Here is a 17,641-nt window from a genome sequence, read left to right as displayed (position 1 = left end):
ACAACCAAGACAAACTGCAAATGTATTCAACAAGTTTGTAGAATCACAGGCTTGATATAATCACTGCAGGTAAGGAATATGGGACCAAATACTAAACTTATGACTACTTTAATACAATATAAGTGAATATGTCCAAATTATTACGACTTTTTCAAATGGGAGCACTAGTCACATAAAGTGCTTTCATTTCTAAAAAGTAACACATATATGTATGAAAATATCCTCAAATAAAAGGTGACATTATATACTGTTGCCTAATATGAAACATTATATCTCAAATCCAAAATGCTGGAGCATAGCACCAAATGTAAAACTGTAAGCTTCACTGTCCAAACACATATGATGTGGACTATGTGTGCCTGGTAAACACATGTGGATCTGGTGAACAGTTATCACTTGTTGACCAACTACAGGAATACTGACCTCAGAGTCTCCAGTTTACAGTGGGGATTCCCAGTCCAGCAGAGAGCAGCTTCACTCCTGAATCCTTCAGGTCATTGTTACTCAGATCCAGCTCTCTCAGGTGTGAGGGGTTTGACTTCAGAGCTGAGACCAGAGAAGCACAGCCTTCCTCTGTGACTAGACAGCCTGACAGCCTGCAAAGAGTCAAATCATATTAAAACCACACTGCTATTCTTTGGTGGTCAAAATAGTGGCAGTATATTTTTTCCAACACTTCACAGGATGTGTCTGTGAGTTTACAGCCAGTGAGTCTGTCAACAGAGTAAATACCATGAGGGACAGGTTGTATTAAAATGTTACATTTAGCTTCCCTGCTTCCACTGTTACCCCTGCACTAATAATGTGAACACTGTGTATAGATGTCTCAATGCTACAACTTTTCTGATCCGTTTGTATTACAGTTTGTTTAAGTCTTTTCAGCTGATAGAAAGTTTAGTCAGCCAATGAAAATATTGTTGTTCTTACCTACAGTAAAGTTTGGTCTGAGGGATAGTCACATGAGTACTTACAGAGCCAGTCAGCCAATAGAAATGCTGCTGTAACTACAATGTATTTTGGTGTGGGATATTCCATGAATACTTACAGAGCTTTCCTGCAGCGCCTCACAGCTGGGAGCAGTCTCCTACGACCCTCCTCTGATGTCTTGTATACCTTCGGGTCAAACACATCCAGAACCTCCTCTGATATCTGTAGCATGTAGGCCAGTGCTGAACACTGAGAAAGTGTGAGTTTTTTGGATCTCTTCTCTGACCTCAAGTACGCTTGGATTTCCTCCTGTACTGAATGGTCTTTCATCTCTATCAGACAGTGGAAGAGATTGATGCACCTCTCAGGGGAGATGTTCTTCCTCTGCATCACCTTAAGGGATCGGATTGTTTTCTGGACGCTGTCTGGACTGCTTTCTGTCTGTGTCACCAGACCTCGTAGGAGTTTCTGATTGGACTCCAGTGACATGCCATGAAGGAAGCGGACAAAGAGGTCCAGGTGTCCGTTCTTGCTCTCCAAGGCTTTACCCACGGTATTCTTCAGCAGCTCATGTAAGGTTAGCTTTTCAAATGCAGCTCTAGACTTTCTCTTGAGGAAGGGCTTCAGTGCATCCATGTTCTTGGTTGTGTAACAATGGTACATGTAGACAGCTGAGAGAAACTCCTGAATGCTCAGATGAACAAAGCAGTACACCACTCTCTGAAATAACACAGACTCTTCTTTAAAGATTTGTGTGCACACTCCTGAGTACACTGAGGCTTCTTTGACATCAATGCCACACTCTTTCAGGTCTTCTTCATAGAACATGAGATTACCCTTCTCCAGATTTTCAAACGCCAGCTTCCCCAGCTTCAGAAGAATTTCCTTATCTGACTCCATGAGCTCCTGTTGATCCATCTCATCTCTTCCATGATACTTCTGGTTCTTCAGGCTGGTCTGAATGAGCAGGAAGTGTATTGACATCTCAGTCAGAGTCGTGGGCATCTCTCTCCTCTTGTCTGTACTCAACATGTGTTCAAGGACTATTGCAGAAATCCAACAGAACACTGGCATGTGGCACATGATGTGGAGGCTCCTTGATGTCTTTATGTGTGAGATGATTCTGCTGGCCAGGTCCTGATCACTGAATCTCTTCCTGAAGTACTCCTCCTTCTGTGGGTCATTGAACCCTCGTACCTCTGTCACCTGGTCAACAGACTTAGGGGGGATCTGATTGGTTGCTGCAGGTCTGGAGGTTATCCATAGGAGAGCAGAGGGAAGCAGATTCCCCTTGATGAGGTTTGTCAGCAGAACATCGACAGACGATGTCTGTGTGACATCAGACACCTTTTCATTGTGCTGGAAATCCAATGGAAGTCTGCTTTCATCCAAACCATCAAAGATGAACATAGCTTTACAGGCAGTGAGTTTCTTTGCATTGCCTATGTCTAGTTCTGGGTGGAAGCCATTTAAAAGTCTGAGAAGACTGTACTGGAGATCTTTAATCAAGTTCAGCTCCCGGAAAGGAAGCACAAATATGATATCCACATCTTGGTTCGCCTTCTCTTCAGCCCAGTCTAGGATGAACTTCTGCACAGAGACTGTTTTTCCGATGCCAGCGATGCCCTTCGTCAGCACAGTTCTGATGCTTCTCTCTTGGCCTGGTAAGGGTTTAAAGATGTCATTGCAGTGGATTGCTGTGTCATGTGAGGTTGGCGTCCTGGATGCTGTCTCTAGCTGCCACACCTCATGTTCATTGTTAACCCCTTCACTCTCTCCTTCTGTGATGTAGAGCTCTGTGTAAATCCTGTTGAGGGGAGTTTGGTTCCCTGCTTTTTCCATGCCTTCTATCACACATTCATACCTCCTTTTCAGACTGTCTTTATGGTTTACTATAGCTCTCTGCAGGCTGTCATCCACTACAAGGGAAGAGGGAAAATGATGTGTATCAGAAACATTCATTGACAGGATGAAAAGTGGGCCTTCCACAACTACAGTAACTTCTATTATCTCATAATATTGTAGTTACCTACTGTAAATCATATTAAGGTATTGACTTGGCCCACGTGTGCAAGTGGTCTTACTGTTTTCAGAGCCTCGTGTTTTATTGGGTTGACTCAGGTGCTGTAGTACAGGACGTGTTCTGGATCTCTTTCTACACTGAGGACAGTCATAGTCTCCTGAAGGAGCAGGTTTCTCCCAGTATCTGGTGATGCACTGTCTGCAGAACCTGTGTCCACAGGTGATAGAGACTGGATCCCTCAGCACCTGCTGACACACTGCACACCTGGACTGATCCTCTAACAGAGTAGACCATCCACTACAGAGATAAAGGAGAGAGAGATTGTAGATGTTAATACTGTTAATAGACAGACAGCTGGGAACAGTATACTCTGCTCTCTGAGTGTGGTAGTAGCCTCTGGAATGGATAACATGTCCACAGTGGAATTACTAAACTATATGAACTCAGACGGTTGTAGAAACATGTCCACAGTGGTATTACTAAACTATATGAACTCAGAAGGTTGTAGAAACATGTCCACAGTGGTATTACTAAACTATATGAACTCAGAAGGTTGTAGAAACATGTCCACAGTGGTATTACTAAACTATATGAACTCAGAAGGTTGTAGAAACATGTCCACAGTGGTATTACTAAACTATATGAACTCAGGTTGTAGAAACATGTCCACAGTGGTATTACTAAACTATATGAACTCAGAAGGTTGTAGAAACATGTCCACAGTGGTATTACTAAACTATATGAACTCAGGTTGTAGAAACATGTCCACAGTGGTATTACTAAACTATATGAACTCAGAAGGTTGTAGAAACATGTCCACAATGGTATTACTAAACTATATGAACTCAGAAGGTTGTAGAAACATGTCCACAGTGGTATTACTAAACTATATGAACTCAGAAGGTTGTAGAAACATGTCCACAGTGGTATTACTAAACTATATGAACTCAGATGGTTGTAGAAACATGTCCACAGTGGTATTACTAAACTATATGAACTCAGAAGGTTGTAGAAACATGTCCACAGTGGTATTACTAAACTATATGAACTCAGAAGGTTGTAGAAACATGTCCACAGTGGTATTACTAAACTATATGAACTCAGGTTGTAGAAACATGTCCACAGTGGTATTACTAAACTATATGAACTCAGATTGTAGAAATCTTCAAAAGTATAGAATGTACACACTAAGAAAAGTGGGTTCCAAGGGTTATTTGGGAAGGGTGATGGTTCTATGTGGAACCATAATGACTCAAAGAACCCTTCAAGACCTTCAATGGTTCTTTGCAGTTCACAAAAAGGGTTATTTGCGTTTTAGTGATAATTAAAATGTAGGGGCTGTCACGCCCCTGGCTCTGGGGACTCTTAAATGTTGAGCCAGGGTGTGGATTTGCTATGTTTAGTTTTTCTATGTTTTTGTTCTAGATCGTTGATTTCTATGTTGGCCAGGGTGGTTCCCAATCAGAGGCAGCTGTAGCTCGTTGTCTCTAATTGGGGACAATACTTAGGCAGCCTGTTTTGCACTAGTCTTTGTGGGATCTTGATCTGTAAAGGTTTGTTGTGTTATAACCTCAGGACTTCACGTATCGTTTGTTTGTTGTTTTTGTCGTTAAGTACGTTAAATAAAAGTATGTACGCTTATCACGCTGCGCCTTGGTCCGTGTCTTCAGTCAACGATCGTGACAGGGGCAGTGGCTCATTAGAATATTTTGCGGAGTGGTTTGTTCAAAGCTCTTTTTGTGTAACAGTGAGTGAGTACCATTGATGTTTATCTAATGTGTTGTGTTCTGCAATGACTGTTAATACACACAGTTTTGTAGGACTATGGCCAGTGACGGTGTCTTGTGAACGACTCACGTATGGCCTTGTGTCAATTGAGAACGGTTGACTAAGTCAGTGGTTCTCAATTCTCTCCTCAGTGATCTAGTGATGTTACGTTTCATACTGAAGCTCCAAGGCATGCGTTGAAATCGCTAAGCAGCTAACTTCGAATCAGTGTGCCGATAAGTGTATCACTTTATCAGAAGTACGTCATCAATGATGTCCGAAGCTTCGTTTGATCACATGCTTTTTCAAACCATGTGTTGCAAAATGCGAGATCCCACTGATTTCACCGTGGTTCCGATGCTTTCTTCGATTATGCTGCTTTCAAACACCGACTGCTACTGGATACCATACTTATACAGTTAGTTAGGATTTTGTACAAATAATTTCACCTGACTGGTTTCTTAGCAGGTAGAGTAGGGAACTATGGAACATTCCGGGATGTGGGAGTATGAGTTCGAATCCCGTTGAAGAGACACTATTTTGAAAATAGTTTTGTGAAACCACACTTTCTGCACTGTTGTTCAAATAATTTGTTTTATTTAGTATAGTATAAGCTTCTCTCTTAAACATCCTCAATAATGCCATAGATTCCATTTTTGAAAAATAGTCCACTTGAAGGCAGAAAACGCAGCATGATGTAAGATGTGAACTGACTGTAGGCTATTAAAGCCAACGACTTACCACCACAGAGTTTTGATAAAATCAGTGGAGAAAAAAAAACTCTATCTGATAATCACACATTGCTATTTATTGTTGACCAGCAGATGTAACTAATGTGCATTGTGAATGAATAAAGAAGCTCAGAGCAATTAACCTAATTGACACAATTTGTTGGAAAGCCTCATTGCTTCAGGAAGCTTTGTTTTTCCATCACTACAGTGACCCGCAGCAGTTTGAGAGCAACTTGTCACGGCAGGTAGCCTAGCATTAAGAGCCAGTAACTGAAAGGTCGCTGTTTCGAATCCCCGAGCGACTAGGTGAAAAATCAGCCAATGTGCCCTTGAGCAAGGCACTTCACCCTAATTGCCCTATGTTGCTCTGCATAAGAGCGTCTGCTAGACTGTTAAATATAACACCTATGGAATTTTAACAATATAGTATATGGCTAACCAGAATACAAAAAAAAACTGTAATGTTCTTCAAAAGGATCTAAAAAGAACCTTTGAGATTGAGGAAGGTTCTTTATAGAACCATTCTCTATAAAGGTTCTATAAAGAACCATAACAAAGGGCTCTTTATAGCCACAAAAAGGGCTGTAACCATAGCGAACCCTTTTTTGGCACTACATAGAACCTTTAGTTGTTAGTGTGTAACCACTAAATGCATTAAAGGAAAATGATTTGGTGTTACAAACAAACTGCAAATATGATAGATTAATTATTAATGACTAATTATTACACCCTGAAACTGTGCATAATGTGTGAGTGTAGGACCAGTAAAGGCTATGGCATTGAGCCACTATTTAGCAATGTGAGTAAGAGTCAGGCCAGACAACAAAGACAACTGAGAAACTAAGATAAAGAGGCCTCCCAATTTAGGGAGGGGAGAAACTGTTATGAAAACATGGTGCAGAATATTGTGAGAATGGCAATAACTGAGTAAAGCAGGGAGTAGGATATGTGTGTGTGTGTGTGTGTATGTATGTATGTGTGTATGCATGTGTGTATATGTGTGTGTGTGTGAACTGAAGGTCAGTAGAGCAGTTTTAGAGTGGAAAACTACAGCCCGCCTACAGAGGGAAGGGATTTATTTTTGTATGACGTATGAGTATAAAAGATGGACTCTGAAATTGTGATGGCAGAATTCTCAATGAATAAATATCTCTGACCATGCAGACCGGGACTCTGGCCGTTACTTAAATCCCAAAAGACTTACAACCTTTTGGGAGACGCACAGAGACACTAAAATAGTTTGTTAAATAATTCACTTAACAAAATATCAAGGCAGTTGTCATTAAATGTTACAATATGTTTTATTTATTGTGATTTGTGTAGAGCAAAACATTATATTCTATTCAATTATAAAGCCCTTTGTAAAAAAAATACTGCATTACCTAAAATGGTTACTAACCTATAGAAGTATGAGATACCATGCCCGGTCACAGGGATGGAGAACTCCTTCCTTCTGTCACTACAGATTTAGATGGATAACTCCTTCCTTCTGTCACTACAGATTTAGATGGATAACTCCTTCCTTCTGTCACTACAGATTTAGATGGAGAACTCCTTCCTTCTGTCACTACAGATTTAGATGGATAACTCCTTCCTTCTGTCACTACAGATTTAGATGGATAACTCCTTCCTTCTGTCACTACAGATTTAGATGGATAACTCCTTCCTTCTGTCACTACAGATTTAGATGGATAACTCCTTCCTTCTGTCACTACAGATTTAGATGGATAACTCCTTCCTTCTGTCACTACAGATTTAGATGGATAACTCCTTCCTTCTGTCACTACAGATTTAGATGGATAACTCCTTCCTTCTGTCACTACAGATTTAGATGGATAACTCCCTTCCTTCTGTCACTACAGATTTAGATGGAGAACTCCTTCCTTCTGTCACTACAGATTTAGATGGAGAACTCCTTCCTTCTGTCACTACAGATTTAGATGGATAACTCCTTCCTTCTGTCACTACAGATTTAGATGGAGAACTCCTTCCTTCTGTCACTACAGATTTAGATGGATAACTCCTTCCTTCTGTCACTACAGATTTAGATGGATAACTCCTTCCTTCTGTCACTACAGATTTAGATGGAGAACTCCTTCCTTCTGTCACTACAGATTTAGATGGATAAGTCCTTCCTTCTGTCACTACAGATTTAGATGGAGAACTCCTTCCTTCTGTCACTACAGATTTAGATGGATAACTCCTTCCTTCTGTCACTACAGATTTAGATGGAGAACTCCTTCCTTCTGTCACTACAGATTTAGATGGATAACTCCTTCCTTCTGTCACTACAGATTTAGATGGATAACTCCTTCCTTCTGTCACTACAGATTTAGATGGATAACTCCTTCCTTTTGTCACTACAGATTTAGATGGATAACTCCTTCCTTCTGTCACTACAGATTTAGATGGAGAACTCCTTCCTTCTGTCACTACAGATTTAGATGGATAACTCCTTCCTTCTGTCACTACAGATTTAGATGGAGAACTCCTTCCTTCTGTCACTACATATTTAGATGGATAACTCCTTCCTTCTGTCACTTTAGATTTAGATGGATAACTCCTTCCTTCTGTCACTATAGATTTAGATGGAGAACTCCTTCCTTCTGTCACTACAGATTTAGATGGATAACTCCTTCCTTCTGTCACTACAGATTTAGATGGATAACTCCTTCCTTCTGTCACTACAGATTTAGATGGAGAACTCCCTTCCTTCTGTCACTACAGATTTAGATGGATAACTCCTTCCTTCTGTCACTACAGATTTAGATGGAGAACTCCTTCCTTCTGTCACTACAGATTTAGATGGAGAACTCCTTCCTTCTGTCACTACAGATTTAGATGGATAACTCCTTCCTTCTGTCACTACAGATTTAGATGGATAACTCCTTCCTTCTGTCACTACAGATTTAGAAGGAGAACTCCTTCCTTCTGTCACTACATATTTAGATGGATAACTCCTTCCTTCTGTCACTACAGATTTAGATGGATAACTCCTTCCATCTGTCACTATAGATTTAGATGGAGAACTCCTTCCTTCTGTCACTACAGATTTAGATGGATAACTCCTTCCTTCTGTCACTACAGATTTAGATGGATAACTCCTTCCTTCTGTCACTACAGATTTCGATGGATAACTCCTTCCTTCTTTCACTACAGATTTAGATGGATAACTCCTTCCTTCTGTCACTACAGATTTAGATGGAGAACTCCTTCCTTCTGTCACTACAGATTTAGATGGAGAACTCCTTCCTTCTGTCACTACAGATTTAGATGGATAACTCCTTCCTTCTGTCACTACAGATTTAGATGGATAACTCCTTCCTTCTGTCACTACAGATTTAGATGGATAACTCCTTCCTTCTGTCACTACAGATTTAGATGGATAACTCCTTCCTTCTGTCACTACAGATTTAGATGGATAACTCCTTCCTTCTGTCACTACAGATTTAGATGGATAACTCCTTCCTTCTGTCACTACAGATTTAGATGGATAACTCCTTCCTTCTGTCACTACAGATTTAGATGGATAACTCCTTCCTTCTGTCACTACAGATTTAGATGGATAACTCCTTCCTTCTGTCACTACAGATTTAGATGGATAACTCCCTTCCTTCTGTCACTACAGATTTAGATGGATAACTCCTTCCTTCTGTCACTACAGATTTAGATGGATAACTCCTTCCTTCTGTCACTACAGATTTAGATGGATAACTCCTTCCTTCTGTCACTACAGATTTAGATGGATAACTCCTTCCTTCTGTCACTACAGATTTAGATGGATAACTCCTTCCTTCTGTCACTACAGATTTAGATGGATAACTCCTTCCTTCTGTCACTACAGATTTAGATGGATAACTCCTTCCTTCTGTCACTACAGATTTAGATGGATAACTCCTTCCTTCTGTCACTACAGATTTAGATGGATAACTCCTTCCTTCTGTCACTACAGATTTAGATGGAGAACTCCTTCCTTCTGTCACTACAGATTTAGATGGATAACTCCTTCCTTCTGTCACTACAGATTTAGATGGATAACTCCTTCCTTCTGTCACTACAGATTTGGGTAAAACAGCTTTTCATTTCTTTGCACCTCACTTATGGAACAATCTTCAAAATACCGTACAGTTTGATGCATGGGGGCCTTTCGGTCCATTCAGATTGTTAGTAGAGGACCTCTTCACTGAGGAATGTGGTTGTTTTTTATCATGGGGTTTTTTATCATGGTGTTTTTTATCATGGTGTTTTTTATCATGTGTTTTTTATCATTGGTGTTTTTTGTATTTTTCTTTTTGTGTTTCCTGCCTTGATTGTAGCATCTGTCTCTCTAACTTGTATTGTGTGATTGCTGTCATTCATTTTATTGTGTAATTGCTGTAATTACTTTTGTATAATTGCTGTATTTCCTTGTATTGTGTAATTGCTGTAATTACTTTTATTGTGTAATTGCTGTAATTACTTGTAGTGTAATTGCTGTAATTACTTTTATTGTGTAATTGCTGTAATTACTTTTATTGTGTTCTTGCTTGGTCTTGTCATGCAGGTCTCCATTTAAAAAGACCTTGGTCTCAATCAGACTACCTTGCCTTAAATAAAGGTTAAAGGTGCAATATGTTACTTTTTGGGTGACCCGACCAAATTCCTATAGAAATGTAAGATCTGGCATTCAAAGCAAGTCTAGGAAGCGGTAGATCTGTTCTATGTGCGCTATTTCTTTGCTTCCCGGTCTTAAGTTTCGGTTTTGCGTCTTTTAATTTCGGTTTTGTACACCAGTTGAAAATACAATATTTTTGTTTATGGAAAATATATTTCATATCGGTTTTGATGATACAATGATTCTCTACACTATACTTGCTTGTTTTGTCACATAAACTGAAATAACGTGAACAATTAGAATTTTAGCAACCAGCAACTGGCAGAGCAATTTTTGCAAAACATATGATGTTTTGATTTAGTATCAAGGCGATTGGATTTGTCTCGTTTCCACAAGAGCTACTGTATCTGTGTTATATCAATAAAATAATATGTATCTGTAACAACAAGGGCCATGACTGATATCTTGGTTGGCTATACTCACTACAGCAGTAATGGTCAGATATGGACACGAACCAGCTTATTGAGATTGAACTAAATTGTTTTTGCAGGGCAAGACGTTTGGGGGGGAATAAATAAACCACTATGAAACAACATGTTAAAATATACACTGAGTGGACAAAACACACAAAGCCCCCTCCTGCTTTACAGTATATACTCAGATACACAAAATACATACAGTGGGGAGAACAAGTATTTGATACACTGCCGATTTTGCAGGTTTTCCTACTTACAAAGCATGTAGAGGTCTGTAATTTTTATCATAGGTACACTTCAACTGTGAGAGACGGAATCTAAAACAAAAATCCAGAAAATCACATTGTATGATTTTTAAGTAATTAATTTGCATTTTATTGCATGACATAACTATTTGATACATCAGAAAAGCAGAACTTAATATTTGGTACAGAAACCTTTGTTTGCAATTACAGAGATCATATGTTTCCTGTAGGTCTTGACCAGGTTTGCACACACTGCAGCAGGGATTTTGGCCCACTCCTCCATACAGACCTTCTCCAGATCCTTCAGGTTTCGGGGCTGTCGCTGGGCAATACGGACTTTCAGCTCCCTCAAAAGATTTTCTATTGGGTTCAGGTCTGGAGACTGGCTAGGCCACTCCAAGACCTTGAGATGCTTCTTACGGAGCCACTCCTTAGTTGCCCTGGCTGTGTGTTTCGGGTCGTTGTCATGCTGGAAGACCCAGCCATGACCCATCTTCAATGCTCTTACTGAGGGAATGAGGTTGTTGGCCAAGATCTCGCGATACATGGCCCCATCCATCCCCCCCCTCAATACGGTGCAGTCGTCCTGTCCCCTTTGCAGAAAAGCATCCCCAAAGAATGATGTTTCCACCTCCATGCTTCACGGTTGGGATGGTGTTCTTGGGGTTATACTCATCCTTCTTCTTCCTCCAAACACGGCGAGTGGCGTTTAGACCAAAAAGCTCTATTTTTGTCTCATCAGACCACATGACCTTCTCCCATTCCTCCTCTGGATCATCCAGATGGTCATTGGCAAACTTCAGTCGGGCCTGGACATGCGCTGGCTTGAGCAGGGGGACCTTGCGTGCGCTGCAGGATTTTAATCCATGACGGCGTAGTGTGTTACTAATGGTTTTCTTTGAGACTGTGGTCCCAGCTCTCTTCAGGTCATTGACCAGGTCCTGCCTTGTAGTTCTGGGCTGATCCCTCACCTTCCTCATGATCATTGATGCCCCACGAGGTGAGATCTTGCATGGAGCCCCAGACCGAGGGTGATTGACCGTCATCTTGAACTTCTTCCATTTTCTAATAATTGCGCCAACAGTTGTTGCCTTCTCACCAAGCTGCTTGCCTATTGTCCTGTAGCCCATCCCAGCCTTGTGCAGGTCTACAATTTTATCCCTGATGTCCTTACACAGCTCTCTGGTCTTGGCCATTGTGGAGAGGTTGGAGTCTGTTTGATTGAGTGTGTGGACAGGTGTCTTTTATACAGGTAACGAGTTCAAACAGGTGCAGTTAATACAGGTAATGAGTGGAGAACAGGAGGGCTTCTTAAAGAAAAACTAAGAGGTCTGTGAGAGCCGGAATTCTTACTGGTTGGTAGGTGATCAAATACTTATGTCATGCAATAAAATGCAAATTAATTATTTAAAAATCATACAATGTGATTTTCTGGATTTTTGTTTTAGATTCCGTCTCTCACAGTTGAAGTGTACCTATGATAAAAATTACAGACCTCTACATGCTTTGTAAGTAGGAACACCTGCAAAATCGGCAGTGTATCAAATACTTGTTCTCCCCACTGTATTTGTTCAGATCTTGAAGATTCTCCTCTTCAATAGTAATATAATCAATTCTACCAGTAACTTACCTAGGGTCAAAGGTCACTGGTCCATCACTAAAATGTATAGGATGATGCATAGAGAAGTCACTCTTCATGGACAGATGACTGGGTACTGGAGAGACTGATCTCAGAGTTTGGTTGGAGATTCTGATAAAAAACATAATAAATCCCCATGAAACTACATTTTAAAATATATCAAAACTATATTTCAATAGATAAAATACATTACATGAAGCAATAAAATATATGCCATTACATAAAGCAAAAAACATACACTGAGTATACAAAACATTAAGAACACCTTCCTAATATTGAGTTGCACCTCCCCTCTCTTTTGCCCTCAGAACAGCCTCAACTCGTTGGGGCATGGACTCTACAAGGTGTCGAAAGCGTCCCACAGGGATGCCGGCCCATGTTGACTCCAGTGCGTCCCACAGTTGTGTCAAAATGGCTGGATGTCCTTTGGGTAGTGGACCATTCTTGATACACACAGGAAACTTTTGAGCGTGAACAACCCAGCAGCGTTGCAGTTCTTGACAAAAACCTGTGTGCCTGGTACCTACTACCATACCCCGTTCAAAGGCACTTAAATCTTTTGTTTTGCCTATTCACCATCTGAATGGCACATTTACACAATCCATGTCTCAATTGTCTCAAGGCTTAAAAATCCTTCATTAACCTGTCTCCTCCCCTTCATCTACACTGATTGAAGTTGATTTAACAACTTACATAAATAAGAGATCATATCTTTCACCTGGATTCACCTTATCAATCTATGTCATGGAAAAAGCAGGTGTTCATAATGTTTTGTACACTCAGTGTATTGAAATATATTACATAAACAACTAATTATAAGCAGATGCTTTACAGTATATACTCAGATACACAAAATACATCTTGTTTCAGATCTTGGAGATTCTCATCTTCAATAGTAATATGATACATTTTTACCTAGGGTCAAAGGTCACTGGTCCATCACTAAAATGTATAGGATGATGCATAGAGAAGTCACTCTTCATGGACAGATGACTGGGTACTGGAGAGACTGATCTCAGAGTTTGGTTGGAGATTCTGGAAAACATAATAAATCCCCATGAAACTACATTTTAAAATATATCAAAACTATATTTCAAGAGATAAAATACATTACATGAAGCAATAAAATATATGCCATTACATAAAGCAAAAACATACACTGAGTATACAAAACATTAAGAACACCTTCCTAATATTGAGTTGCACCTCCCCTCTCTTTTGCCCTCAGAACAGCCTCAACTCGTCGGGGCATGGACTCTACAAGGTGTCGAAAGCGTCCCACAGGGGATGCTGGCCCATGTTGACTCCAGTGCGTCCCACAGTTGTGTCAAAATGGCTGGATGTCCTTTGGGTAGTGGACCATTCTTGATACACACAGGAAACTTTTGAGCGTGAACAACCCAGCAGCGTTGCAGTTCTTGACAAAAACCTGTGTGCCTGGTACCTACTACCATACCCCGTTCAAAGACACTTAAATATTTTGTTTTGCCTATTCACCATCTGAATGGCACATTTACACAATCCATGTCTCAATTGTCTCAAGGCTTAAAAATCATTCATTAACCTGTCTCCTCCCCTTCATCTACACTGATTGAAGTTGATTTAACAAGTTACATAAATAAGAGATCATATCTTTCACCTGGATTTACCTTATCAATCTATGTCATGGAAAAAGCAGGTGTTCATAATGTTTTGTACACTCAGTGTATTAAAATATATGACATAAACAACTAATTATAAGCAGATGCCTTACAGTATATACTCAGATACACAAAATACATCTGGTTTCAGATCTTGAAGATTATCATCTTCAATAATAATATGATACATTTTTACCTAGGGTCAAAGGTCACTGGTCCATCACTAAAATGTATAGGATGATGCATAGAGAAGTCACTCTTCATGGACAGATGACTGGGTACTGGAGAGACTGATCTCAGAGTTTGGTTGGAGATTCTGATAAAAAACATAATAAATCCCCATGAAACTACATTTTAAAATATATCAAAACTATATTTCAAGAGATAAAATACATTACATGAAGCAATAAAATATATGCCATTACATAAAGCAAAAAACATACACTGAGTATACAAAACATTAAGAACACCTTCCTAATATTGAGTTGCACCTCCCCTCTCTTTTGCCCTCAGAACAGCCTCAACTCGTTGGGGCATGGACTCTACAAGGTGTCGAAAGCGTCCCACAGGGATGCCGGCCCATGTTGACTCCAGTGCGTCCCACAGTTGTGTCAAAATGGCTGGATGTCCTTTGGGTAGTGGACCATTCTTGATACACACAGGAAACTTTTGAGCGTGAACAACCCAGCAGCGTTGCAGTTCTTGACAAAAACCTGTGTGCCTGGTACCTACTACCATACCCCGTTCAAAGACACTTAAATATTTTGTTTTGCCTATTCACCATCTGAATGGCACATTTACACAATCCATGTCTCAATTGTCTCAAGGCTTAAAAATCCTTCATTAACCTGTCTCCTCCCCTTCATCTACACTGATTGAAGTTGATTTAACAAGTGACATCAATAAGAGATCATATCTTTCACCTGGATTCACCTTATCAATCTATGTCATGGAAAAAGCAGGTGTTCATAATGTTTTGTACACTCAGTGTATTAAAATATATTACATAAACAACTAATTATAAACAGATGCTTTACAGTATATACTCAGATACACAAAATACATCTTGTTTCAGATCTTGGAGATTCTCATCTTCAATAGTAATATGATACATTTTTACCTAGGGTCAAAGGTCACTGGTCCATCACTAAAATGTATAGGATGATGCATAGAGAAGTCACTCTTCATGGACAGATGACTGGGTACTGGAGAGACTGATCTCAGAGTTTGGTTGGAGATTCTGGAAAACATAATAAATCACCATGAAACTACATTTTAAAATATATCAAAACTATATTTCAAGAGATAAAATACATTACATGAAGCAATAAAATATATGCCATTACATAAAGCAAAAAACATACACTGAGTATACAAAACATTAAGAACACCTTCCTAATATTGAGTTGCACCTCCCCTCTCTTTTGCCCTCAGAACAGCCTCAACTCGTCGGGGCATGGACTCTACAAGGTGTCGAAAGCGTCCCACAGGGATGCTGGCCCATGTTGACTCCAGTGCGTCCCACAGTTGTTTCAAAATGGCTGGATGTCCTTTGGGTAGTGGACCATTCTTGATACACACAGGAAACTTTTGAGCGTGAACAACCCAGCAGCGTTGCAGTTCTTGACAAAAACCTGTGTGCCTGGTACCTACTACCATACCCCGTTCAAAGACACTTAAATATTTTGTTTTGCCTATTCACCATCTGAATGGCACATTTACACAATCCATGTCTCAATTGTCTCAAGGCTTAAAAATCCTTCATTAACCTGTCTCCTCCCCTTCATCTACACTGATTGAAGTTGATTTAACAAGTGACATCAATAAGAGATAATATCTTTCACCTGGATTCACCTTATCAATCTATGTCATGGAAAAAGCAGGTGTTCATAATGTTTTGTACACTCAGTGTATTAAAATATATTACATAAACAACTAATTATAAACAGATGCTTTACAGTATATACTCAGATACACAAAATAAATCTTGTTTCAGATCTTGGAGATTCTCATCTTCAATAGTAATATGATACATTTTTACCTAGGGTCAAAGGTCACTGGTCCATCACTAAAATGTATAGGATGATGCATAGAGAAGTCACTCTTCATGGACAGATGACTGGGTACTGGAGAGACTGATCTCAGAGTTTGGTTGGAGATTCTGGAAAACATAATAAATCACCATGAAACTACATTTTAAAATATATCAAAACTATATTTCAAGAGATAAAATACATTACATGAAGCAATAAAATATATGCCATTACATAAAGCAAAAACATACACTGAGTATACAAAACATTAAGAACACCTTCCTAATATTGAGTTGCACCTCCCCTCTCTTTTGCCCTCAGAACAGCCTCAACTCGTCGGGGCATGGACTCTACAAGGTGTCGAAAGCGTCCCACAGGGATGCTGGCCCATGTTGACTCCAATGCGTCCCACAGTTGTGTCAAAATGGCTGGATGTCCTTTGGGCAGTGGACAATTCTTGATACACACAGGAAACTTTTGAGCGTGAACAACCCAGCAGCGTTGCAGTTCTTGACAAAAACCTGTGTGCCTGGTACCTAATACCATACCCCGTTCAAAGGCACTTAAATCTTTTGTTTTGCCTATTCACCATCTGAATGGCACATTTACACAATCCATGTCTCAATTGTCTCAAGGCTTAAAAATCCTTCATTAACCTGTCTCCTCCCCTTCATCTACACTGATTGAAGTTGATTTAACAAGTTACATAAATAAGAGATCATATCTTTCACCTGGATTCACCTGTCAATCTGTCATGGAAAAAGCAGGTGTTCATAATGTTTTGTACACTCAGTGTACATAAAGCATTAAAATATATGCCATTACATAAAGCATTAAATTATGTGACATTACACAAAGCATTCAAATATATGCCATTACATAAAGCATTAAATTATGTGACATTACACAAAGCATTTAAATATATGCCATTACATAAAGCAACAAACAAACAGTGTAAAAAACATTAAGAACACCCTCCTAATATTGAGCCTCCTGATTCACTTCCTCATCTCAGTTCCACTTTAATCCTTAAGAGTCTATTCATGCACATACTTTATAATATGTCCATATATAGTTATAATCTGTTCTAGGAACATCTACCCAAAATATTACACCTTCTTTATTACTTCACCAAACATACACTACATGATCAAAAGCATGTGGACACCTGCTGGTTCAACATCTCATTACACCTGCTGGTCCAACATCTCATTACACCTACTGGTCCAACATCTCATTACACCTGCTGGCCAACATCTCATTACACCTACTGGTCCAACATCTCATTACACCTGCTGGTCCAACATCTCATTACACCTGCTGGTCCAACATCTCATTACACCTGCTGGTCCAACATCTCATTACACCTGCTGGTCCAACATCTCATTACACCTGCTGGTCCAACATCTCATTACACCTGCTGGTCCAACATCTCATTACACCTGCTGGTCCAACATCTCATTACACCTGCTGGTCCAACATCTCATTACACCTGCTGGTCCAACATCTCATTACACCTGCTTCTCCAACATCTCATTACACCTGCTGGCCAACATCTCATTACAC

General features: G+C 39.8%; 1 protein-coding gene across 1 annotated transcript; it reads right to left on the bottom strand.

Moving 5' to 3' along the window:
• Nucleotides 1–1,041: 1,041 nt before the first annotated feature.
• Nucleotides 1,042–3,097, bottom strand: LOC121558660 (NLR family CARD domain-containing protein 3-like). Its single transcript, XM_045218855.1, has 2 exons — nucleotides 3,012–3,097; nucleotides 1,042–2,846 (listed from the first exon to the last, which is right to left on the bottom strand). Coding segments are annotated over exons 1-2 (1,806 nt in total). The 5' UTR covers nucleotides 3,013–3,097.
• Between the last annotated feature and the right edge of the window lie 14,544 nt (nucleotides 3,098–17,641).

This window comes from Coregonus clupeaformis, unplaced genomic scaffold (genome assembly GCF_020615455.1).
Source record: "Coregonus clupeaformis isolate EN_2021a unplaced genomic scaffold, ASM2061545v1 scaf1857, whole genome shotgun sequence".
In the NCBI taxonomy this organism is placed as follows: Eukaryota; Metazoa; Chordata; class Actinopteri; order Salmoniformes; family Salmonidae; genus Coregonus; species Coregonus clupeaformis.
This window is presented reverse-complemented; position numbering and strand designations above follow the sequence as displayed.